The 26,305-nt window shown below is 49.9% G+C and overlaps 1 protein-coding gene across 1 annotated transcript in view; it reads right to left on the reverse strand.

The window, feature by feature from the left end:
• Positions 1 to 26,305, reverse strand: part of trrap (transformation/transcription domain-associated protein) — a 101,599-nt gene that overhangs the window by 1,994 nt on the left and 73,300 nt on the right. Inside the window, 12 exon segments of the mRNA XM_084485574.1 lie at positions 152 to 180; positions 1,391 to 1,446; positions 1,702 to 1,905; positions 2,448 to 2,632; positions 3,693 to 3,910; positions 5,162 to 5,387; positions 11,813 to 12,074; positions 13,515 to 13,720; positions 14,251 to 14,341; positions 18,228 to 18,389; positions 22,847 to 23,048; positions 25,779 to 25,879. Of these exon segments, the coding sequence (XP_084341700.1) occupies positions 152 to 180; positions 1,391 to 1,446; positions 1,702 to 1,905; positions 2,448 to 2,632; positions 3,693 to 3,910; positions 5,162 to 5,387; positions 11,813 to 12,074; positions 13,515 to 13,720; positions 14,251 to 14,341; positions 18,228 to 18,389; positions 22,847 to 23,048; positions 25,779 to 25,879 (1,942 nt within the window).

Below are 26,305 nucleotides of genomic sequence, written 5' to 3' on the forward strand. Positions count from 1 at the left end.
TCTCTCTCTCTCTCTCTCTCTCTCTCTCTCTCTCTCTCTCTCTCTCTCTCTCTCTCTCTCTCTCTCTCTCTCTCAAATTGAAACGTCTCTTGATAACTGCGATGCGGCCCGCTGACTGAATATAACGGCCTGTCAAAACATCCCGCCACACTTGACAGCGGCGCGGCTGACTGATAGGGCCTTGCGTGAAAGTCACAGGGGAGAATGGTAATTCACACCCGCGCCCCCGTCCCGATACAGAAGGTAATGACGATCTCTTAATGCATCTCGGGGGGAGGCAGAGAGAGAGGAGGGAGAGAGAGAGAGAGAGAGAGAGAGAGAGAGAGAGAGAGAGAGAGAGAGAGAGAGAGAGAGAGAGACAGAGAGAGAGAGAACCGAATTAGCCCCAGTCAAACTGATCCCACTTGTCCTTGACCGACAGACTCTAAAGAGTGCGTGCGTATGTCTCCATGTCTGTGTGTGTAGGGTTTGTGTGTTTTACTTGTCTTTTTGCTACACTTACCTGTGCGATCTCCATTACCTCCTTGTGTGTGTGTGTGTGTGTGTGTGTGTGTGTGTGTGTGGCTCTATTTGTGAGTGTGTGCCTCCATGTGTGTGTTAGAGCTGTCCCAAACGATTAATTTTCAAGCGATTAATCTAGCGATTCTTTTTTTGATTAGTCGACTAATCTGTCGATTAATTTTAATTTTAATTTTAATTACAATTAATCTAACGATTATTTTTTCAGTTACCGATTATTTCACATTACTTGATCAACATAACTTTTCACACAATAAGGATATCAAAACATTTCTTCTTAACATATCAATATTTACTAAACATTTCTTAACACTGGCACTTTTTTGTGCAATTAAATTGTGCAAACTGCTAAATAATGCATTCTGATGTCAGATGCAGCATCTAACAAAATAACAATAAATAAATAATAAGTCCCCCAGGAGGAATATACCAAAAATGAAAACACTTGTCTACTCCTGTGTGTCTGTGTGTGTGTGTGTGTGTGTGTGTGTGTGTGTGTGTGTGTGTGTGTGTGTGTGTGTGTGTGTGTGTGTGTACGTGCGTGCGTGCGTGAGAGAGAAGGTAATCTTCATTGTTCTATGATTGTAGGCGTAGCCATCTGGGCTTGTGCTTTCGCACGAGCATGCGCACTGGACAAGCGATAGGAGTATAAAAGACGTCTCTATTGAGAAAATAACTAGACAATAGTAGTTGCTGACTTCTTTTCTTAACTATATACAGTCCTATTAGTTTCTCCCTCTCCTCTCTAAGTCACATCTTCATGGTACATCGGTATCCTCATGTACCATGAATTTGTACCGATTGCGCAATCGCTCGCTGAAATTGTAGAGGTATACGTTTAAGCCAGCGGCCCATTTTTGCATTAGTCTACTGAAAGCTCATAGCGATGGAAATAATTGCCACGAACAGCACATGGGTCGTGTACAACTTTTGACCGGGAGAGAACGAGAAGGAGCAAGCGTGAAGTGGTTCTGTGTGCCTGTGTGCGCGCGAGTGTGTGTGTAGTTCAAATCAAAATAAATCACAAACACTTTGTTTTTAATGAATTCATTAACTTTTAACCCTTTTACATGTACTATGGAAACAGTAGTTGCTGACTTATTTTCTCCATGTGTGTGTGTGTGTCTCCACGTATAGGGTGCGCGTGTGTCTCCACGTATAGGGTGCGTGTCCTCCTCTCACCTGGGCGATCTGCAGCATCTCGGGGTTGAGGCGGTTGAGGTGCAGCATGAACTCGGCCAGGCCGATGAGCGCCAGCTGGATGGTGAACATCTTGCGGAAGGTCCAGTAGTCGGTGGCGTTGGGGAAGGTGTGCAGAGCCCACTCCCTCAGCATGCTGCGGGGCACCACGTTGCCCTGCACCTCCTTCAGGATGTCCCGCAGGACCTGGGGAAGGAGGAGGAGGAGGAGGAGGAGGAGGAAGGGTAAGAGGGTGGTCCCTGTGTTGCTCTGACTGCTGGTGCATTGTGTCAACAACACCCGGGTTAGGGGTTTGATGCCCACTGGGGGGGGGGGGGGGGCGGCGTTCTGGGAATGGGTGGGCTCGTCATGGGCCATACGGTGTGTGGACGCTGGAGTATGTGGAAGAGGGCCGCTCGTGGTTCATTTAGTTTGGCTATGCCACTTGCTTTTCTCGACAACACCCATTCCCAGCCAAGCCATTGAGAAAAAATAACAGTAGTAACAGTTTCTCAGTGGTCAGTTGTGTTTTTTTAAGCCATACTTTTGGAAGAAACGGCAAAAAAAAAGTAAAAGACGAAACAAATCTAAAAATACGAATCTAAATCAAATGCGGCAAATCAAGATATCCCAATTTATTTACTTTCCATGACTCAAAACAGAAAATCCCCCAAAAAACGGTACATTTCAAACAAACCCCCCCCCTTTGCACCCAGAGCCGCAGCACACGGACGCCCTCCCCTTGCTACCTGGTGGCTGGCCTGCGTCCCGCGGGCCTGCACCGTGGCCAGGCGGTCGTAGTAGCGCGAGATGGGGTTGTCGTGCTCGATGCCCTTCTTGGCGCAGCGCTGCTTGTAGATCTCCACCAGGGACAGCGAGGACGGGTTGTCCTCCACCAGCCGCATCTGGGGGGACACCGCCACCACCCGGGGCACTGGGGGGGGGGGGGGGGGGGGGAGGGGAGGTGGAGGGGAGGGGAGGGGGCGAGGTGGGAGGGGCGGAGGGAGGAGGAGGGTGTAGTGGAGTGGAGTGATTAGGAAGACGAAGCGTGGAGGGGAAAAGGTGAGGGAGAAAGAGAGAGACACAGACAAAGAGAGAGAGGGAGTGAGACAGACAGACAGAGAGGGAGAGAGAGAAAGACAAAGACAGAGAGAGAGGGAGAGAGAGAGAGACACAGACAGACAGACAGACAGAGAGAGACAGACAGAGGTGAGTGAAGAGAAGGAGGGAGGAGAGCATGGAATAACAAGGGAGGAAAGGAGAGAGGAGAGCAGGAGCGGGGGAAAAGAAGAGGATGGTGGAAAGAGAGGCGCACAACAAGTGAATCAGCGTCATCCAGGAAGGTAAACATCCCGACTCAGGAAAACAACAGTTGAGCTCGTGACCACCGCACCGCCGACCGCAGATCCAAACTCCACAACCAAAATACTCGGGAATTTCCGCAATAATTGCAGCGTGACCACACTTGCTCGCCCCTCTCCCAGCCCCCGCCGCCACCAACAACCCACTGTCCGGGGTGGCAGAGCGCCCAGAACAGTGGGGGCTGGAGAGGGCCAGCTGGGGAGCCTGCTGTGTGGGACAGTGGTGGTGGGGGTGGTGGTGGTGGTGGAGGTGGATGCAGTCTAAACATTGACATAGGCTGGCCCACACGAAAGGTTTACTGAGTTCCTGTCCCCCGGTTTCACCTCAAACCAACCAATCAGCGGGGCGGAGGGACATGGTGAGAAGGACATTGTGCTTGAAAAGGATCTAGAATGTGTTTGTAGTCAGCGTGTGCAAGTGCGTGTTTGACTTTGTTTTGGAGGGGAGGTATTGATTGAGAAAAAGGGACGGTGCATGCTGGGTAAGATTGAGAGGAAGTGTCTCTTTACTTGACAAGACAGGCATGTGCGCACACACACACACACACACACTAAAAGTGCTTTGAATGCTTTGAAAAGCACAGTATAAACGCAATGAAGGGCCCATCATAGAGGAGGAGAGGGTGGTCTTACCGGTGAAGAAGAGGTGTCTCTTGGTGGTCTCCTTCCTCTTCTCCAGGCAGGGGTTGAGCAGGCGGAGGAGCTGCAGCACGCGCTCCTCCCGGCGCGACTCCGTCAGGCAGGCGTCGTTCATCACCAGGTAGGGGTAGATCTTGCCATTGTGGCCGCGGATGTAGAGGCGGCGGGCCGCCGTGTTGTGCTTCTGGACAATCTCCACCCTGGGCATGAACCTGGGGGAGGGGGGGGGGCAGAGAGGAGGAGCATGAGTGGGGGATGAAGGGACAGGGAGAGAGGAGAGGAGGAGAGGAGAGAGGAGGGAGGAGATGAATGCAGAGGAGAGGAGCGTAGTGGGGGATGAAGGAACAGGGAGAAAGGAGAGGAGGGTGGAGAGGGGGGGTGAGGAAAGCAGAGGAGAGGAGAGTGGGGGGGAGAGTAGGGGTGAGGAAAGCAGAGGAGAGGAGAGGGGGGGGGAGAGTAGGGGTGAGGAAAGCAGAGGAGAGGAGAGGGGGGGGAGAGTAGGGGTGAGGAAAGCAGAGGAAAGGAGACGGGGGGAGGAAGTGTGTAAGGGAGAGGAAAGCAGAGGAGAGGAGAGGGGAGGGAGGAGAATATGGGAGAGGAGAGATGAGAGGAGGGAGTACAGTAGAATGAAAGAGCAAAGGCAATGTATTGGAGAGAGAAGAGAGGGGCGGGGGGGGGGGGTCGAGGAGGAGAGACAATGTGGGGAGAAGAAAAGATAGGCGAGAGAAGAGGAGAGAAGAGCAGAGGGGAGGAGAAGGAGAGAAGAGGAGAGCGGAGAGATGAGAAGACAAGAATTGGAAGAGAGAGGGAGAGGGAAGTGTAAATAGAGGAGAGAAAAAATAGACAACAGGAGAAGAAAGGTGGAAAGACAAAAAGAAGAAGAGATGGAAATGAATCGGGCAGGAGAGGAGAGGAGAAGCAAGAGGTGGAGATGAAGAACAAAACAAGGGAAGCGGAGAGGATCAGAGAGGAGCGGAGAGGAAATAGAGATGCAGAACTAATTAAAATGTGTGAAGTGGAAGGCTATAGAGTCATTTTCCATGACATGTATTCGTTTATGTATTCGTTTCTCCAGGGGCATTGGGTTTGTTAAACTCAAAAGCATATACTGAATTAAACATAAACACAACCTAAAACAGGTTCAAGAGAAAGGAAGAGTGCGCGTGGATTTCGGAGGTCCTGTTATTTATGAGCAACCAAACTAGATCTGGCCCTACAGCTGTGCACCAGACACTTAGACCGGGGGGGGGGGGGAGGGAGCTGTTCCGGTGCACGTACGGAACAGGGAAGCTCCAATAAAAACACAAATTAGTAAAGTCTGAGCCACAGCAGAGATCTGACCTTTGGTTGAGACTGCACCGTTGTGTGACCAGTAAAGATGCTCATGATAATATGATGCTAAAATAATAGATCGGAATATGTGTACGCGTGTCTGTGAGTCTGTGTGTGTGTGTCCGCTGTACCTGGCGATCTTGATGTAGTAGTGCGTGGGCTTGGGCATGAGGAACTCCCCGGGGATCTCCACCTCGGCTGTCTGTGCCGAGAAGTTGCTGAGGAAGCGGCACTTCTCCTCGATGAGGAAGAACTTGGGCAGTTGCTTTGTCTTGGCCTCAAGGATCTTGATCCACTTCTTCAGCTTGGAGATCAGGTTGTGCAGCTTCATGGAGCCCGGCACGATGAAGTCAAAGTCTGCGGGCGGAGAGGGTGGAGGAGAGATGGTGGGGATTGAGGGGGAGGTTTAAACGTGTGGGTTGCTAAACACATCGTCATACAATTGCTTAACAATCGTACAAACGTGTACAATTTGGACTCCGACTGTCGAAGTGGTCCTCCACAAAATAGGGGGCGGTGAATCACCAGGAAGTGGTGGTGGCCACCCCCTCATTGTACAAAACAAGGAAATGCGTAAACACGGCGAATCAACAGCACATTAGCAGCACTCGGTTAGCTAGTAAACTAAGTAAGCATGTGTAGCGGTAATATGCAAGGGATAATGTACACCTTAAAAAACAAATGTGTTCGATACGGTTCAAACTGCGTCCCCCAACGGTCCATTATGCAAAGCAGCGGTCTGCTATACAAAAAGTAATGGCCGGTAGAATGCCGTGATTGACAAATCAGAATCGAGTATTCATAAAAAGATATAGTTAGAATAGGATTCTGGGTGCTGGGCCTCATCCCCTCACGGCTGTCGCCTCTTGAGGTAGAAAGTGGTACTACGAGAGAGTACGGGTTAATGCTTGCTGCTAAATTGACTAAATATCTCTGCAACACAATGCATAGACGTCTTTGACATAGCGTCACACTGTAATGTGTTTACCTTCAGTTTCTAATTGTTATTTCTTTTTCACATAATCACACATGTTGCAACTTAAACCTAAGCCCTTCGTGGGGAGGAAAAATAGAGTGCCTAATATTGTGCAGATAACCTGAAAACTTAATGGTCACAGCGCTCATTAATAACTACTTTCAAAGAATGATTACACACAAAACAGACTGTTGTGCACACTTTGCTGTATCATTCTATGGTTGGGAAAGACATGAGCCACAAACACGGCAGCTTTATAAAGACTATCGTTCCTGTTTCAACCCACAACTCGCATGGCGCCTAACAGTGTGATGAGCTGCAGCAGTAACACTGGCAACTAAGAGGCACTGAGCACAGTAAAGAAAAGAAGCCCCCAGGACTGTTCTCTCGTAACAACAGGCGCACACACACACACACACACACACACACACACACACACACACCGGTGCTTGCTTTATTGCGGCCGTGAAACAGTGGGGAAAAGGGTGGCCATTCAAAGCTTTCAATATTTTCCAGCATGCCCTTTTCACATCTCAGAAAGGGACATAATGCCCCTTTAATCTATAATTAGTTCTCAATTAGTCACCACCTCATGGCCAGGAACGCGAGATGCCCGAAGCTCACAGTTGAAGTCGCCTTTGATACAGTGAAGTTAAGGTTGAGTTTGATTGTCCAATCAACAAGCGTTGATCGTAATATGTTAGCCCTGTGTGTGTGTGTGTGTGTGTGTGTGTGTGTGTGTGTGTGTGTGTGTGTGTGTGTGTGTGTGTGTGTGTGTGTGTGTGTGTGGAGGTGGACAAGAAATACACAGCCACGGCCCGTTCCTTCAGGACATTGGGCCACAGAGCCTGGCTTCAGAATCTCAGCGTGATTATCCCCCTAAATGCTAGAACGCAATAATACTCAGTGTTTAATCAGACACACAGCGGTTTGCTCGTAAAAGGGATTTGGCACCGACTGCCCAGGCTATATTCAGGACAATGAGAGGGCAATATCTTGGGCCATTTTTGCTGCGCTATAATTGAATACTTTTAGGAAATATACAAGGAGGCGGATCTTGACGATGGAGATGGACAGGATAGGGCGACACAAGATCTTAACAATCTTTTTTCTCCTTGTTTCCCCTTCCTTCATCATTCTTCCTTCATTCATTCCTTTATTTCCCTCTCTCTTCCTCCCTCCATTCCTAGCGGTCTCCTCCCCCTCGCCGTGACGGGCCGGGCCAGACAGTACGAGGCCTGTGGTTACTGTGATGGAGTGAGGCTAAGCACCAGGACCATCCTGCTTGACATTTCAGTTATGAGCCATTATGGCTCTGACTGACTGATGCTCGCCGCACCGCAGCTCCCCTTTTAGCACAGGCCCCGGCTGTAAACTCACACACACACACACACACACACACACACACACACACACACACACACACACACACACACACACACACACACACACACAGGAGAACAACAGAGACACACACACACGCACGCACAGAGGCAACATTAAACAAAAACATGCATGTCAGAAGTGCACACACACATCAAACCTGCCATTTCCTATAGATCGTCCGTTGCATCCAACCTGCACTCCAAACCAATAAAAAACCTTCCCACTGAGACCTTCATGCACAGCGAGGCAGTGACACAATCAAATCCACTTCCTGCTACACCTCGCGTTGGTTCTCTGCTGCGAGGGAGAGGTGGGTGGAGGACAGCTGGTAAGAGATGGAGTATCCTGCCGCTAGGATAACTAGCCAGGCCGCCTTCTGACCTCTGTGGAGGAAAATAACACGGCACTGTCGACCGGAGACCTCCCGCCTGAGAGGAGTAGGGGAGGGGGGAGAGGGAGGGAGGGAGGGAGGGAGAGAGAGGAGTCAGCATACTGCTGCACCGCCATCACTGAACACACACCCTGGAGGAGCCAGCACTGCTGTGTGTGACGACAAGTCAGGCATCGCTTCTGTTTAGGGGCTGTGTGTGAGAGAGGCTAAAAGAGGAGAGGGGACATGTGATCATGACCACACACACACACACACACACACACGCGCACACGCACATGCACGCAGAGTTTTGGATGATGCTCCCCCAAACTCGCACCATTTATAAAATACTACGTTTAAAGCTTGAGTTGGGCTGTTGAAAGGCTGTCAGCTCCTCCAAATAAACCATCTCACCACAAGGGAAACCAAAGCCATTATGCTAAATTATAAGTTGAGCCGAACAATGCAAAGCGTCTCCTTAGCGAAAACAAGTGCGGGAGGGGGGGGGGGGGGAAACGGGCGGGGGGGCGGGCGGGTGGAACTTCCCATGAGGGGGGAATTAAGGAGCCGGAGAACGTGTGTGTGTGATTGTTTTGTTTCCAGAAGAGGCCCTTTAGAACAAAGGTCTGTGGAGAGCGGACCCACCGCTAACACGGTAACTCATGCAAATGGCGTGCGCCGTAATTGGATTTGAATGCATCCCCGCTGCCAAATGGTATGTGTGCACACATAAACCCATATTTTCCAGCCCACAAACCCTCCGACAGCGACAGCACCCCTGACGCTGGCGGGGGGGGGGGGGGGGGGGGGGATTGGTAGAGGAGGAAGGGGAGGAGGGGGAGTGGGGGGAGTGGGGAGGCACTTGACTGCTCAGCGGTGGAGTGAGACGCTGTTTGTTCCGCTCCGGAGGCACGGCATGGTTCTCTCCCTCCGACGCCCTTGCTCCTCCACCTCCCCCCCTAAACCCCGCTGCCATGGGCAAAACCCCAGACGAGGGCCCTCGCGTGGGCCGTGGCTCTTGGCGAGGGCCCTTACAAGACCAAGGTTCGGAGCGAGGGCCCTTGTGAGACCTGGGGCCCTGGCGCGCCCGTGGGTCCTGATGAGGGCCCTTGAGGGGCTGTGGTGTTTGGCGAGGGCCCTTGCGAGACCGCTGTACTTGGCGAGGGCCCTTGCTAGACTGCGCTCCTGGCGAGGGCCCTTGCTAGACCGTGCTCCTGGCGAGGGCCCTTGCTAGACCGTGCTCCTGGCGAGGGCCCTTGCAAGACTGTGGGTCCTGGCAAGGGCCCTTGTGAGACCGTGGTCATGGTGAGGGATGCAGGACCCAACATCTGGCTCTCTAGAACTCCACCGTGTGACACAGTCCAGCTACTCTCCCTCTTCTTTCCAAAGTCACCAGATGGGCTTTGCCAGTTTGTGATCACATGGTTGCATTTCCTCACGCAACCTTTTCCTAAAACAATGTGAAGAATGTTGGGCAGATAAGCTGGCGTTTTTGTAGCTGCAATCGGTGTTAATCACTTTTTTCGTGGAGTAAATTATACATGAATGAATTTCATCTCCTAAGTCTGTGACTTGGATGCCTCACCGTGGAGCATGAAGCGGACCAACAGGCCGAGCCTTGCGGTGAGCACACAGGTGTTTTCCTCGGATAGCACGTGTATGAAGCACACGGTGTGCTTGCAGTGTCCATTTTACTCTTCTCCAGTTTCACGGCTCTCCTCTCATTGGCCGCTTCCCTTCGCTGACTCAACCTCCTCCCTTCTCTCCTCCAGACGCTTTCAAATCACCCCCCCACCTCCCCCCCCCCCGCCCCCACCCCAACCCTTAAACTGGCTTTTTCCCAGGGCCAAATACATTAGCATTGCTGGTTAGCAGAGGAGAAAGGGAAGAGACGAGAGAGAGAGAGAGAGACGGAGCAAGCGAAGGAGAGAACCAGGGAGGGAGAGAAGCAGAAAGAGAACAGAGAGAGAACCAGAGAACCAGACACAGAACCAGAGAACCGGGGAGAGAACTGGGGAGAGAACCGAGGAGAGAACCAGAGAGAGAACCAGAATGAGAACCAGAGAGAGAACCAGAGAGAGAAGTTCTATGGAGGGTGCGATTGCTGACTTTAACGCATACCGATGGGCGGAGAGTTCACCTCTGCTTCGCAAATGCCAGGAACTCGAAGGAGCTTTCTCCCTAATTTAATAACCTGTCACACCTATTCAGTGTACAAGTGCGTGGCTCACACTCCAGACAGTTGGAAAATGTGGTATTTTCTCATGCTGCTGATTTAATATACTTGTGGTTTGGAAATGAATTCCGCAGGCCAAAGCCCCGACTGCCCAGCCGCCAAACATCCAAAGTTTGCCCTAGGGCGGAAAACCTTGATGTAAGGCTCTTCAGATTTTACCTGCAGCCCCAGACCAGTCACGTGACACCCCCTTCATCTCTATACCTGAAGCACATGAGTCATACCGACGGCCTTGAACACAGTTTACGTAGAGTTCAGCCAATGGGATCGCTGCTGACCACAGCTCGGCCTATAGCAGGGCCGCTGAACTGTGTCATTGTGTTAGCCGACGCCAAGTGTAGCGAGCGGGGAGACTAAACACGCTCACATGAGGCAGTGCACAAGCTGTTAATGTTCCAAACCCACCGAGGTGTGTAAACTGTATGCACATGTAGCGAGAGCGAGGAACATACACACATGCGCACGCACACACACACGCACACACACGCGCACACACACACACACACACACACACGCGCACACGCGCACACGCGCACACGCGGCCCCCCCTCCGGACCACTAAATCAAATCATTTGGTTGAGATCCTCGTGTTCTGGTGCACTTGTGTTCCAGATGCAGCACCGCGAGGGCGTGACGTCAAGGCACTAAACGCTAAAACGAACAGCACCTGGGTGTCAACGCACGGGGGAGACCGCAAGGGTGAACAGACCGACGCACATCCACATCCATCCCCTGGTGGAGAGGGGGGCCTATCTGTTTTTCATTCTTCTTAAAAAGAATACGGGACTTGGGACGGGCCTGGACGTTTTTCTTGCCCGTCAGTTTTCTGACGGATGCTGGGGGTCTCCCCGGGGAGGGCCCGGAGGAGCTGTGATCACGGAGGTGTTGCTGGCTTCTGAGTCACCACAGCTTGACACGCACCTGCCGGCCACATGCTCGGCATATGAACTGGCGCTCCTCCTCCTTCCACGCGTACGAAGAGAGACCGCCGTATGCTCGCCACGCTGTTGCTCTTCAAAAAGATCTCACAGTCACGACACCCAGCTCAGAGGGAAGGGGGGAAACATCAGATGGCCTGCTGTTAGCAGAACTAAGCGCTCGGGGAGTTGTGGCAGTGTGGCGATGCTCAAGAGGAGAGAGACACTGGGGGGGGGCGGGGGGGGGCGCCAGGTGTCTTGAAAGGAGGCAGTGACACAGAGGTTTCAAAGCGGTGTTTGCGTCGTTGGGGGTGGGGTCGGAGCTAGGGGAGGTGGGGGGCGGGAGTAAATGCTAAACCATGCTGATGGCCCAAAATATGCTCCCAGCACCAAGTGTAGCTAAATGTATGTGTTGTAGTCAAGAAATCAAGAAATCACAACAACATCACAACAATACGATTGCGTGAGGGTTTTGAGAACAGCCTGTGTTGCCTGTCACAGCTATGTTGAGAAAATCTTCACATGGAGCGACGGATCAAAACATTAATTAGTATGAAAATGTAACTATGAAGTTACAGAACCGAGATAATGGCACACTTGTTAACGGTATCATTTGTTCAACAAACCAGTCGGGAAACAGAGCAAACCTCGTACTGCTTAAATGGACGGCATCCTATTACGAGGAATTCGCTTCACTCACAACAAGACAACAACGATCCCGGTAGTCCAGGTAGCTCCAATTGAAGGTGGAAACTCAGTGGGATTGAACCAGCAACCCTTCGGCTGAAGGATCACACGCAACGCATCTAGTGAGAAACCAGCCGGCTCTTATAGAGTCAAAAGCAATCGAGAAAGCCAACTGAAAACGTGACAATAAAGCAGCGGAGAGCGACTGACCTGTGGCGAACTGCCCCTTCATCTTCTGGAAGACGGGGTCCTGGGCCGTGGCCTGGGCGCGGCGGGCCAGCGACTCCGAGGCGGCGCTGGAGAACATGGTGGACACGTTGGACACGTTCTCCAGACCCACGCCGAAGGTGCTCACCAGCTTCTTGACAAAGTTGAGCGTGTGCGGCGTGATCTTGGCGTCCGACACGGCGCCGCTCTTCTCGAATGCCACCGAGTAGCACTTGGCCAGGCCCTGCTGCAGCTGCCGGAGCACCTGGGGGGGGGGGGGGAGAGAGACGGATGTTTAGCCTTTGAATAAACCTTTATTGACGCAATTGGAACCTAGCTTCAACACAGGTGGAAAAAAAACAGCCACGCACATACTTAAGACTCAGACAATGTTTAAGATAAAAATAGATAGGCGAGAGAGACACAGACAGAGACATACACAATGAAGTGCAGGATGATTGAGATTAATAGCTTAATATGACTACTTGATAGGAGCGGTTGTTTGGCAATTGCTATGCTAGTACCACATGTATTTAGTAGTTGAGTAAAGTCTTAAGCACCTAAGCATATTTAGAATGCATAAAAGAACCAGTTGTGTATTCTAAAAGAGTTGATTTAATTACCAAGCCCCCCCCCCGCCAAACAACAAAAGGTTAACGTCTGGATATGAAAACGTAGACGACAACACCAACACAGGAGGGAACTGCTGTAAGGAACAGCCATGTAACACTATTCTCCCAGGAAGACCCAGTCTGCCCAGTGGAACGATGCATAGACACCACAGCTGCCACTGCTGCTGAGGGTCTCAAACTATCACAGACACACACGCACGCTGGCGGCCCCTTAAACTTGCTGCGGTCCTCCCGGCTCACCGCACTCCTCCATGCTAGTGTCATCTCCTCGTCCACAGACCTGTGTATGCGCGTGCGTGCGTACACGTGTGTGTGTGTACGTCTGTGTGTACACGTGTGTGTGTGTGTGTGTGTGTATGTACCTGTGTACCTGTGTGCACGTGCATGTGTGTGCATGTGTGCGTGTGTGTGTGTACGTGTGTACGTGCATGTGCACGAGTGCGTATGTGTGAGAGGTGGTTTCCGTAGCATGGCTAAAGCTCTTTGCAAGACCGCCAGGTTCAATTTGGACTCTGATGTCAGGGCTGGTTCTCTGGCTGTCAGCGTCTACGCGGCAGCCACTCATGGGAGAAAACTGCGGTGAGAGTGGGAGGTGATTCTGGGGTGGGTGGGCGGGCGGCTGGGGGAGAGGAATGGGCTACTTATTGACTACCTAGCCTGAAAAAACAAGGATGCCGGACGCACACACACACTCTCACACACACACACACACACACAAAACTCCTTTTGGGAATGCATGTGCTTGGTTCAGGCCATTAGGTGCTTAAGATAATTGACCATAAATGTCAGCGGAGCACTATAGGTAAGAAATAAAGGCCTTTCAGGAGGGAGACTTTTCACCTCGTGGATCGATAATTACAGCTTATTTAACACGACTCCCAAGACCAGTAAATATGGAATGCACTGCTTTATTAATTTTGGGGTTGGGCGTGGGTTATCTACCAACCGTTGCAGACGACACACACACACACACACACACACACACACACACACACACACACACACACGTGTATTAAACATCTCGACAAGTGTATTAAACATCCCGGCACCAGTGTCACCGGCAGACGTCCTACCTCTTCGTGCCAGTTCTCCCTGAACCACACCATCTGGTCCACGATGCCCTCCAGGGAGGAGAGCAGGGTGGGGTGCAGCTCCCGCTGCATGTGCATGATCCGGCTGCAGCGCCACATGGGCGCCGTGGCCCGGATGGGGCCCGGGTCCGAGGCCCCCGAGTGGGGCTGGGCCCCCACGGAGCTGGGCTGCTGCTGGCCCGACGCGTCTGGACGAGGAGAGGCAGAAGGAGGAGGGACGCATGAGGAAGAGGAGAAGGATGAGGAACACACGAGGAAGAAGAGAAGGAGGAGAGGAGAAGGAGAAGGAACACATGAGGAGGAGAAGGTGGAGCGGAAGACGATGAACGCATGAGGAAGAGGAGAAGAAACACATGTTTAGGAGATGGATGATGAATCGGGGAATGAGAAGAGAAGAATAGAGTGGAGAATGATAGAAGGGTGCGGAGAGAAACCATTCTGTAATTTGCTTTCATCCAGAGGTAATTATCCTTCATTCAGAGGTCACAAGCCAAGCATTCACAGACGGATGTCAAAAACGAGACGGTCAGGGTCACAGATCCCTACAGGCATACTGCGGACATTCGGCTTTGAACCCAGAACCACTTGGCAAGGGTGTAAAAGGTTTGTGGTGCACCCACACCGAAGTCAGGAAGACATCGGAGAAGGAGGAGGAGGAGGAGGAGGAAGGCGGAGGACACGTGAGGGAGGGCACCAGAGGAGGAGGGGCTTTTCTTACCACTTTTGTAGCGCTCCCGCTGCTCAATCTTCAGCGTGAGGTAGAGCGTGCGGATGGGGAAGTAGACAGCCTGGGGGTACACTCGTCCCACCTAGCAGATAAAAGAGGGTCACAGATTACATTTCAAAGGACTCTCTCTCTCTCTCTCTCTCCAACCAGACGAGGAGGAAAAAAATGAAAGGCAAGAAAGAGAGGCAGAGAGAAAGACAAGGAATGGAATGAAAGCGGAGAACAGAAAGAGCCTTAAGAGAGCGAGAGAGCAAACGAGAGGGAGAGAGAGAGAGAGAGAGAGTGAAAGCAAGCGAGAGATGGAGAGCATGAGAGAGCGAGTGAGAGACAGATATAGAGAACAAGATAAATGAGAGGTTGGTGGTAGTTGAAGGCATTGTTCATGCATGGTGTGCGTGCCCGATGATTGCGGCAATGTATCCAGAGACCTCTGCTGTAAGACAGCAGGCGTTTGAAGCCTCGAGTCAGGGGAGCAACAGGAAGTTAAAACACTTCATGGCTGAAATTTAACAGAAGAGAGAGAGAGAGAGAGAGAGAGAGAGAGAGAGAGAGAGAGAGAGAGAGAGAGAGAGAGAGAGAGAGAGAGAGAGAGAGAGAGAGAGAGAGAGAGAGAGAGAGAGAGAGAGACACTCGGCTGGCTGCTTTGGGAGTTGTAGATGCAAAATGTGTACTTCGACGTGGTAGTGTGGATGAAAGAGAAAGTAGCGATACTGCTGGGGAACTGGGTCAAGCCAAGGCCCTGAGTCTGAGAGACAAAGCAGAACGAGGAGGACTGTACCTATAGCAACCTGATGATGTCATGATGATGATGGTGGCTTCTTAAAAATAATCCTACACATAGTTTCGGATAAGAATCATTTCAACAATACAGACAGCACCCAAAATGTTATTATTTAGCGAATATGATTTATGGGTATGTGCCCATCAATAATAACGATAACGATTTTATCTTTGTATTATTTAGAAGAAGCCCTTTGATGTGGATGATTCACTGAACAATTTGACAGCCTCCGAGAGAAATAAAATAAAAGCGTCCAAACTGACATTTTCTTACAGAGTTGAAATCTACACCAATACGCACAAAGAATGTGAGTGGCAGCAGATTCAACAAAACATTGTTCAATTATTCATGGTAGTCCTGTAAGGACAGAAAAATACATGACACCGCCCAAAATACACTTTCCAGCCAATAAACTGAAACTCAACACTTGGAATAGACTCTTAAAGAAAAAAACATGAAAAGTAGACCAGTCATCCGTTTTATGAGTCCATTTTCATATCTGAACTCAGAGCACAACTTTTAAAACAGGTCGACTTCTTACGAAAAAAGGACGAGCGAAATAAAAAGAATATGGCCTTCTCAGAAACACACACACACACACACACACACACACACACACACACACACACACACACACACACACACACAAGACATTTCTACATTAAAACAAAGCCTGGATGAAATGCATTTCTAAAGAGCTACACCCCTCAGCCCGCAGGGAAGGTAGGCGAAAAGCTAACCAAGGCAAAGAAACGCGACCGTGTTGGAAGTGCAGAAAGAGGGTCAACGACGAGAGGAACGGCCATTTGAGAAACTAAGAACCCATTACGTGTCAGGCGGGAAACATTTTATGCGGTGTGTCATAAAAATAAAAACTAATCCAGCCACAAGTTGACATAAGGGCTTAATATATCTGCTAATGGTCTTGGTGCATAAGTGCTCGTCTCCGGGTGAAAAGGAGGAGAAAAAATATGTATTAAGGAACATTTTCTGCTCGAAAGATGAGGTGGCGGTGGGGGGGGGGGGGGGGCTTAGAGGTACTGGGAGGTCTAAAAGGCCGTCAGCGGCGAGATTAAAAATGGAAGAGGAGGGCTGGGTGCGTGCAGAGAGGAACAGAAGCCGAGGATCAGCCCTCTAATGGCTTGATCGGAAATGTCATCTTTGGGCTAGCGTGGTCCGTGCCGAAGGGGGGGACGGCAATTGAGGTGGGGAAGGAGGGAGTGAGTTGCGAGAGTGGGGAAGGGGGAGAAGAAAGATTGGAAGGGGGGAGAGAGATGGGGAAGATGGAAGGAGAGTGGGGAAGGGGGAGCGAGACGGGAAGAGGGGGGAAAGGGGGGAGAGAGTGGGGAAGGGGGGAGAAAGAGTGGTGTAGGGGGAGAGAGTGGGAAATGGGGGAGAGAGTGGGAAGGGGGGGAGAGAGTGATGAGGGGGTCTGAAACCTTAACACTACAGAGGCTGAGTATGGGGAAGTCATCTCCACCCCACCCGCGTCACACCACCCAACGCATCACCCACCCGTAGGCGCTCTCCACCTCACCTTCATCAATATTTCACTGTCGTTTTTTTTCTTCCTCCTTTTTTTTTTTTTTTTCCTGACGTGCCGGAGAAACTCTAAATAATTCAGAGGGAGCGGTGAAGAGATAAATCCTGCCGTGCATTAAAAGAAGCCTTTTTTCTTTATTTTTTTTCCCTTTCACATGAAAGAGAAAGAGAGGTTGCCGGGGCAAATAAAATTGAAAGAGTGTCAACCTGTTCACCTTCAGCCATCACAGGCGGACGAGAAAGACCAAACAAGGTCAAACAAGGTCAAACGACAGAAAATACGTCCGAAAAATGGCCTGAATGGGAGCGGGAGAGGTCACCGTGTAAACTCTCAAACAATAAGTATGGCTCCCTCCGTTCACAAGCTAACTTAAGTAGCCCCCCCCCCCGCTAACGGGAAGTTAAGCTGGGTTGAATGTCATCGAGGCAAAGTTCTCAAGCGTGCACTTTTTGTTAACGCCTGGGTGAGAGCGTTAGTTAAGCACCTTCTAAATGTCAGCGTTAATGACATGCGGCGCCGTGATATGTTCATTCGTTCGGAATCAGACGCACTAAGTAGGGCCCGGCGTCTCCGCGCCGACGGAAGCCTGCCCGTCACGGGCTCGATCGAGCGTCAGATCTCTGCAACTTTCCAGCGTTCCCCGCCACCCATCTCTCTCTCTCTCTCTCTCTCTCTCCCCTTCTCTTCTTTCCATATCCAACTTCTTAAAATAATAAAGAGAAAAAAACAAAATGTAAAACGGTCTCCTGATTGAAGATCACATTTCATCACACTCACAGTTCAAGACTCTCATCTTTCTGTTCTACACCCGTCACTTGGATAAAATAAAGTGAAATAAAGTGAAATAAACTTAATAAACCTTTCCACCTGCGTTCAGAAGCCGCGCCGTCTCGTTAAGCCTGCCGGATCCCGCGCCGGCTCTCTCTCTGCGGTGGCGTGCTACGGGGGACGGGAACCACTGGGGCTGCGCTTTGAAGATCACCCTCTTCACAATCTTTTTTCCCCTCGGACATAATACTCCATTAACCAAAGCAAATGAGTCCTCCTCTTGAACAATCTTAATTACAAACGCTGTTCCCACGTTGCGGCTACGTGCCGTGTTACATTCACAAACGATTCCTCGAAACAAATTACGCACCGCACAAGGGACGGAGTAAAGGGCCGGTAAGTGACCGTCGAAGGCGATGGTGGAGCAATCGGACACTCCTTATTTGGGAAAGAGCGCGTGGAAGCGTTGTGTGCGGGGGGGAAGAACGCGAGGAACAAGACGCGAGTGAGCAGCATCGAGAACGCTGAATCTGCCACGAGGCAGAGCTTCGCTAAGACACCCAATAAAGCCAACAGTAAAAGACTCATGGAGTGAATGATGGGGATGTTAGGGCGAGGACATGGGCTGCCGAAATGTCCTCGTTGTGGATTCTAAAACCTCCAATCTCCCTATGAAGTGTATTCATATAACCCTTCATCGATCACAGCCCTGAAGTGCTTCGCGGTTCCGCGCTTCACACTTTCACACAAAAACAAGCTACTGTGTAACGACGCTCGTTCGAGGCGATCCAAGGTGGCCCCTTTCCACCTCGATCGCGACATCCAATCCTCACCCGATCATGGGAGCCCCCCCCCCCTCCTCTTTTATACACTCACCTGGCTTATCAGGTTGAGCAGTGGCTTGCCCTCCGACCCCACCAGGCAGGTCAGCAGCTGCGGTATCCATGCCAACCACTGGATGGGAGGCACGCCAATGCAGTACTTGTCCACCGCGTCCGCAAGGGTGTTCTTGTCGTCGAAGCTCAGCAGCCAAAGGACCTGGTAACACAGACGGAGGGAGTGTTAAGGAGAGACGGGCGCGATATAAAGGAGAGATAGAACGAGAGACAGAGATAATAAGAGGGAGGGGGGGGGGGGGGGGGGACAGTGAGAGAGAGACCGAGAGAACAAGAGAGAGGGGGAGACAGTGAGAGAGACAGATTCACACAGAGAGGCTGAGACAGAGCGACAGGGACAGTGAGAGCGACCGAGACAAAGACGACTAGAGAGAGAGATGGATAAAAGCGAGGTGGGGGGGGGGGGGGGACTGAGACATGATTAAACACAGTAATTCCGTTATAACAGAGATCATAATATGCTAGATATCAGGTGCTAATGTGATTTCCGCCAGGCCCGGAGACAGGTTTTGGAAGCGATGCCGGTGCCATTACTCAGCTAAATGGGCTGGCCAGGGCTTTGCTCGCAGCGGGGCTGCGGCAGGGAGACAGCAGTGCATCTTGGGGATTTTAACCACGGTTCATTGGGCCATCATTGCCGAGCTGGTGACGAGGCTGAGCATATCATTCATACGGGCGTCTCTTCTTGTGTGTGTGCATGGGTGTGTGTATGGACGTGTGTGTGCGTGTGTGTATGGACATGTGCCTGTTGATGGAGACATTATCCCCCCTCTGCCTTCCTAAGCGATGCAGGCCCCACAGCGTGTGTATAATTACTGATAATGACCGGTCATCTCCTCCCATCCATCAGCACCAGGACTTGCCAGGCCTAGACCGGGCCTCTGGGTGGCTTAGCAACAAAAGCAACCCCCCCCCCCCACCTCAACCTTTAGTGACAACATCGCCATGGCAACACAAGATCCACCCGCTTAGTGCCAGTGTCAACAAGCAAGCAGATTGCGATGAAAGAGTCATTTCAGTAATGTTGTGCATCTTACTGGATACTGTTCAATCAATTTTTTACTTTAATTAATAGCAAGGAATCTTAAGAATCTTAAGACTAAATAAATGGATGGATAGCTTATGGAACATTTGGTGTGGTTTGTTAAATGGTGTGGTCTCATTAAGAGAGTATAGACTATAGAAATAGTACGTGTCCTGTGCCGGCACGTCTTTGGTGAAGACATGAATTTCTTGTTTCCTAGTGAAATCTTCTTTCCTAGTCACTCTTGTTTCCTAGTCAAATCAATTATTCAAAGGCCCAGACGTTTTATAGACAGATCTACCTACCAGCATTAGCAGTGGACTGTAACCACTGCTAACTGGTAGGCTGATCTACCCATAATGCATCTGGTTGGACAGTCCCATGTGATGTCACTACGGGGTAGCTTCTGAAATGTCTTGAAACGGCTAATCAATAATCCAAGAGAAAAACAGGGGCTCTTTAATAAATGTAACTACCTGTCCTAATCCTACCCATTCAGAGCCATTACTTTAAAAAACCTGGATCCGCTGCAGACTGGTATTTCCCCTATTTGTGCCATTTCCACCTCTAAAATACTGTTTTCCAGGGTTGGGGGAATTAGCAGGGCAACAGGAATGCCCGCTATGTTAAAAACCCTCAGGTTAGCGGGGGGAGATCTGCCAAACAGCATGGTGTAATATTTGCCACGTAAATATTTGGAGAGAGAGAAGAAGCAGAGCTTCATAGCACACAATCCTTCCATTAAGACACGTAGAAAAAAAACCTAAAAGAAAACTACGAGTTTTTGCAGAGTTACGACATAAACTGCCTTTTAGCAAATAATGGCCGAAGTCTCAGAAGGAGTGGACATTTTTAGGATAGACAGGGAAGGTTTTCTTTTCCTTTTGAAAGAGCGAGAGATAATACACGTATGACTGTGACTATGATTTGTTTTGTTCAATTAAATATATCACACTTTAAAACATGGCTACACCACACAATTCGCTCAGATGGATAGAGCAGGGAAAAAGGTGATGAGACATGGATATTAAGCTGCTCAGACGAACAAAGACAGGTGGTTGGTAAGAGGCCGTGGGGATGAACCTTTGAAGCCTGCATCCACTGTTTGATCATATAGCAGAAATTGGACCGGCAGTTAGGACTCGTTTTAATAATATCTTCTTATTGGTCCACTGATAAAAGGTCATATTAAGGAAGTACTCTAATTGGTTCAATTTCTAAATGTCAATGGCCCATTTTCTTCCCCATTAGCAGGATGAAAGAAACTTCAGAATCTGATTAAAAGATTAAATGAATCAAATAAAGGGGATGAACATGAACTTAGATTTGTTATATACTGGATATAATTAATTAATTAGGTAAGTATTGGATGTCTGGTACTGCACAATTAACAGTTATTTATGTGTAATTCAGAATTACAAATTTAGTTAATTGTCAATCGTTAAAAGTAGTCTTTTAACGCCCTTGATTTTGACTACATTGTGTGAGAGTGGTTGTCAATCAACACTATTGCGCAGGTCGACTGAAATTATTCCCAATCCTACCGCGCGATTGAAAAACGGCGAGCAATAACAGCGAGCAATAACAGCGAACAACCTCACGACAATAAAGGATTCCAGGAGGCCTCCTGCGTCAAAACAACCTCCGCTCAACACATACACCACACAGTCACCCATTGACTCAAATGAAAACTCATTTCTGACACTTCCCGGCATAAATGAATAAACGTGCTTTGAATAGAAACGTAACTCTTCCTTTGAGGCGGCCTCCGTCGGGGCAGAGTCGCACAAAAAGCCGCCTGCCACCAAAGACGCACTTCATCAGGGACCTCTCCGGGTGAAATAACGGCGGCATCCGCACACCTCATCTGCACTTCAATATCACGCGCCTGCGACGCGACTAACATAACGGCTTACAAGGACCAATGGCTTGTAGCGTGAGCAGCAGTGCGGCCGGTTTTGAAAGTGGCCCAAAGCTGTGCTGTGTGCACTTTGCAGTCCGTCCGTGCCAGCGGTGACCACCTGCCTGCACCAACCTGCAGTGCGTTAGACCTTGACGCCTTTCCGGTTCCTTCCGAGGGCCTCGTTAGTTAATGGAAACGTTTTCACACATTCCTGGAACCCCCCCGCCCCGCCTTACACTGGACTTAAACAAACGAGCACAAATCTTTCTAACAGACCGACTCCTCGCCAGCGAATGGAGGTCAAATCCTTTGTGCGGAGGGGTTGCGCCTCGATGCCGGGATTGCCAAACGATGAGGGGGGTTGGTGGTTAAGGTGGGCGGACAGTTGTTCAGAGTCGTACCGGGATGTCAGGATAGCTAGTCGGCTTTTAATATCCCCCCCGTGAACGGGCAGGTGTGCAGAAGGGCAACATATGAGGTGTCTTGACTGATTAAGCTCGGAGCCTTGGTGGTGCGATGCTGCTTGTACAACATATTCAGACACACACACACACACACACACACACACCTGCTCCCTTCTATAGGCTATAGGGGTGGCTGTGGTTGTTAGTGAAAGGTCATAGGACTGTGAGGCAGGAGGATCTGGGGAGCCCATTAGCCCCCCTCGTTTATCCAGGAGGGTCCGGTCCATGTGATTGCTACTTGAAATGCCATCAATGAAACATGTACTTCCTGCCTGGGAATAGACTTGCGTAGGTGTAGGGGAAGTGGACGATCCTGAGGTATTCTGAGTGTCATGGCGAAAAACATGGGTTGAAGTGTTTCATGAGCTAACCTACCTGTGACTTTGAGGACAGGGGAAGTGAGTCTGAATCGTATGGAAATAGACTATCATGTAGTCAGGATCATGACACTTAAATGAGGGCACAGGTACTGATGCTCACAGCCACCTCAATGTGCTTTTCTAAGCGACAATCTCGTTAAAATTCCCTTTCATGTGTTTGTCAGACGTGAGCTTGTCAGCGCTAAATTGGGGAAGAGCTTCATGAGGTGCGCTGGCTAGGATGTTGTTTTTTCTGCAAGATTTTAATTTACTTTCTTTCATGCCACAGAGAGCATGAAGTTTGTATATTTATTTGAAAAAAACACTAAACTGCTAGTTTCCCCCTCTCCCTCCAGTCATTAGTGGAGATGTGCTAAAGCATGTGTTTGCGTGCCTTGCCAACCGTCTAAATAGCACCCTTGTGCATGACGCTAATACACGACTAGCTTAATTAGCCCCACTCAAACCATTAAAGCATACCAAAACTAAACTTCCCTTAGTCTGATGCTACCAATCACGCACAACGTAAACAACAAAATAGCCCAATTTCAGATCTTGCTTCATTCCCTCCTTTCAAATCATAGCTATTTTACCCAGTGTATTATCTGTGAATTATCCATGGCCATTTTTTTTTTTTTGGTTCTTTTGAAAGCATTTTCTCAACTTGAGGCTCATACGCTGGAAAACACACAACTCTTCAAGGCAAAAACACCCTTGTTCAACTGCAGGGTCGTGAATCATGTGTGAACGAACCATCTAGTACTTCCGAAAGCATTTATTTTGCAATAACCCAGCCGGCAGACCCAACAGACCTCTTCCTCCTCCTCCCCCCCCCCCCGCTCCGCTCACCTTGGCCAGGTACTTGCGGGACTTGCTCTCGTTCTGGTGGCGGCAGGCGTGCAGGTAGCAGGTGATGGCCGACACGCCCAGGTGCAGCTGGCGGTCCTTGACGAAGATGTTCTCCAGGTAGTCGCCCCACATGGCCCAGGCCTTCACCAGCACATCGTGCATCTGCACGGCTGCCGAGAAGGCCTTGTTGGCCTCCTCCGACCTGAGTGGGCGGAACGAGAGGGGGAAGGATGTTAGAACGGGGAGACTCATAAAGGGGGGGTGGGGGGGGGCAAGATGGTTAGGGAGTTGGACGCCCACCGCCCAAAGGTTTCTAGGTTCAATCCCCCATGTTGGCAGTCCACCTTTGGGCAAACCTTGAGCAAGATGCCAAAGACCCGTACTAGCTCATTAACTGCATGTATCTATAGACGTGTAATCCTTAGGATTTAGGTGTCTTTCCTGCAATTGATTTCATTCTATTTGTACTTTTTTTTGCATCACAACAAGAACGATAGTAACCACAGACATGGGAAGATATATATCAATGGAGGGCGATCTGAAAGAGAGAAAGAAAGGGCCGGGCGGCAAGTTTATCAAAGGAGCATAGAGCAAGAGGATGAGAATGATTGAGTGGCTGAGAGACAGATTATGATGACCACTGAACCATGAATTATGTAACACACATCAATAAGCAGCATATTTCACATTTCATTCAACTTAATCCTTGATCCGCTCCCACCCGACCCTGACGTTGGAGAGTAAAGCACTAAAACGCTGGAGGAAAGAAATTAAGTCACCAGAGTTTGGTGGGGGGGGGGGCGTCACTCGACACCTGATACAGGTGGAGCCGAACGGAATACGCCGTGCAGATCAACGCTTTTAATACCGGCTGACATTCCCAATGAATCTCTCTCCATCGTGCGCCAAAGTGACAGAGAGACGCTTCAAGGTAAAGAAAAATATAATAAGAAGATGAAGAACGCGGCGGCTGTCGGATCCATCTATCCGTGGGAAAACGCTTCGCCGGCGACCAAAAAACTAAATTGCTTCGGAAAACTTCCAGAGTGAGGGAAGAGATTCCTTGGAAGTTACGACCACTATATCCATCCCCTAAAGGACCTGGAGAGGGTAGCGTCTCAGCACCTGCTTCATCATGATAGGCATCAGATTTCACTATGTGGTGAAGGGGCTTTGGGTGAATGCACCTCGGGAATGCCAGGACAGCCTTGCCCTATACAGGCAGTCGAGGCTATATGGGGCGTGGCCAGACAGCAGGAGGATGGGAGACAATCCAGGGGAACTCAGGCATGGGGGGGGGAGTTGAGGGGGAAGGGGTAGAGCTGGGGGGGGGGGGCCAGGAGCTGGCTGCTCGAAGAAGACAATTTATGCTGACAAGGGAAACATTCTGGATCATCAGCTGTTTTTGGCGCCGGGCTCCGACGCCCCCCTTCGCCGCCGCTCTCGTTGGCACACTGCTTGAATAATTTTTAGCGCTCTCCGAGGCCTTGATTAATAAATAAGTGGAGCAGGACCTGGAGGGCATTACCCTGCAGTCAAAGAAACAGAGACCGGCCGCCCATACAGAGGAACGCCGAGCAGATGCTAAGCCCCCCAACCCCCCCCCCCCCCCCCACCCCCACAAGCACCTCAATTACAGCGCCGCTTTCAACCGCCCCAGCACTACATTAAAGCGTCTCCCCAACCAATCAGCTATGATGGGCTATTATGACGGGCGTTTTAGCGTGGGATAAAGTAAACGAGGCCCTTGATCACTGGGGGGAGCGGAGCGGCATTCCTTTTCATCCGTCTGTCTCCGGCATCAGGTGGCCTGTTCTGGGTTATTTGTGATGGTGTTAACACGGCCGGCTCGCCGGGTAAACCGGTAAACGGGGCGCTCCGCCGCCGCTGCCTTCGGATTGATCCAATACCTATTTAATAAAGCCAAGGCCGATCTCAATCACGCACACGCACACACACACACACACACACACACACACACACACACACACACACACACACACACACACACGCCTTCAAGTGTTCGTAAAAGGGCAGGAAACACACAAGCGTGTAGTTGACCGCTCTCCCTGCGCTGCGAGCGCTCCCCACAGTGTGGAGGGGAAACTTAATGATTGTGTTAAAACCCCCGTCGAGGTGGAGCCAGGTTTTGCTGATCCCAGAAATTTCCTGCAAATTGCCTCCAGTTAATTATTCGGCTGCACATACATTTAATAAGCCGTCCCCAATTTGCCTTTCACCCCTCAGGAGGGCATTGTGCCGAAAACTATGAGGGGGCACAGGGTGTGTGTGTGTGTGTGTGTGTGTGTGTGTGTGTGTGTGTGTGTGTGTGTGTGTGTGTGTGTGTGTGTGTGTGTGTGTGTGTGGGTGAGTGAGAGAGAGAAAGGCGGCTGTCGTTGTCGATGGGATGAACAGAGGGGACAAAGAGAGCGCAAGAGAGAGCGAGCGAGCGAGCAAGCAAAAGAAAGAGACATTTCTGGCATTATTTTAAGCACATATCTTTGTGCAGGGAATGTCATCTGAAGAACGTTTGAATAATTGTGATCAATATAATTTAAGGTTTAAAATCAACATAGGGAATATTACTATATATATATATATATATATATATATATATATATATATATATATATATATATTACTACTATAAGTTGTAAATGTTGAATAATGATGAGGAATTTTTTCTTATCCCATCTTGATCTCTTTTACCTCTCAGTCACAGGCAAAGCCATCTGAAAGAATTGTATGCGCTTTTGGATTAAAACAAATCTTTCAGATTTATCAGATAAAATAATAGTTTGAATAATTGATTAGGGCCTCTCGCCGTGGTGGCCCTATCTGGCATCCTCCAGACACCTCCTGACAAACAACAGAAATACAAAAGGCCTTCAGATGTGAGGCATGACAGAGAAGGACGGGCGAGGGGGCTCACTTGTTGATCTGAGCCAGGAACATGCCCTTTAGGGCGTAGAACTCGGCAGTCATCTCCTTGGTGAAGTACTTCAGGTTGGTCGACTCGATCACCTCCAGACCCTGCCAACACACACACACACAAAGGCAGACACACACACACACACACACACACACAGAATGCAAAGGCAAAGCCATCAGTGCTAATGTCAGAGTAAAACACTTTGGTCATGCTACGCTAGAGAACAGTGAAGTAGCTGGCATGATAGTTTATCCGACACGAGGCTAAAATACAGAGCGGTAAAAAAGAAAACACACACAGAGAAGGAAAACAAGAGAGAAAATACAAACAGGCTGCAAAGTGTTCATTAGGAAGAAAGTAAAGAGGGGTGGAAGCTAAACTTCCATTAGGCTGAGGCTGTGATGAGTTGTCTCCTAAGTACTGCTGTGACAGACGATGGAGGAGGAGGGAGAGAAAGGGTGAGAGAGAGAAGGAGAGAGCGAGACAGAGAGAGAGCAAGAGAAGCTAGAGAAAGAGTAAGAGAGAGA

This window comes from Micromesistius poutassou (assembly GCF_964030765.1).
Source record: "Micromesistius poutassou genome assembly, chromosome: 21".
In the NCBI taxonomy this organism is placed as follows: Eukaryota; Metazoa; Chordata; class Actinopteri; order Gadiformes; family Gadidae; genus Micromesistius; species Micromesistius poutassou.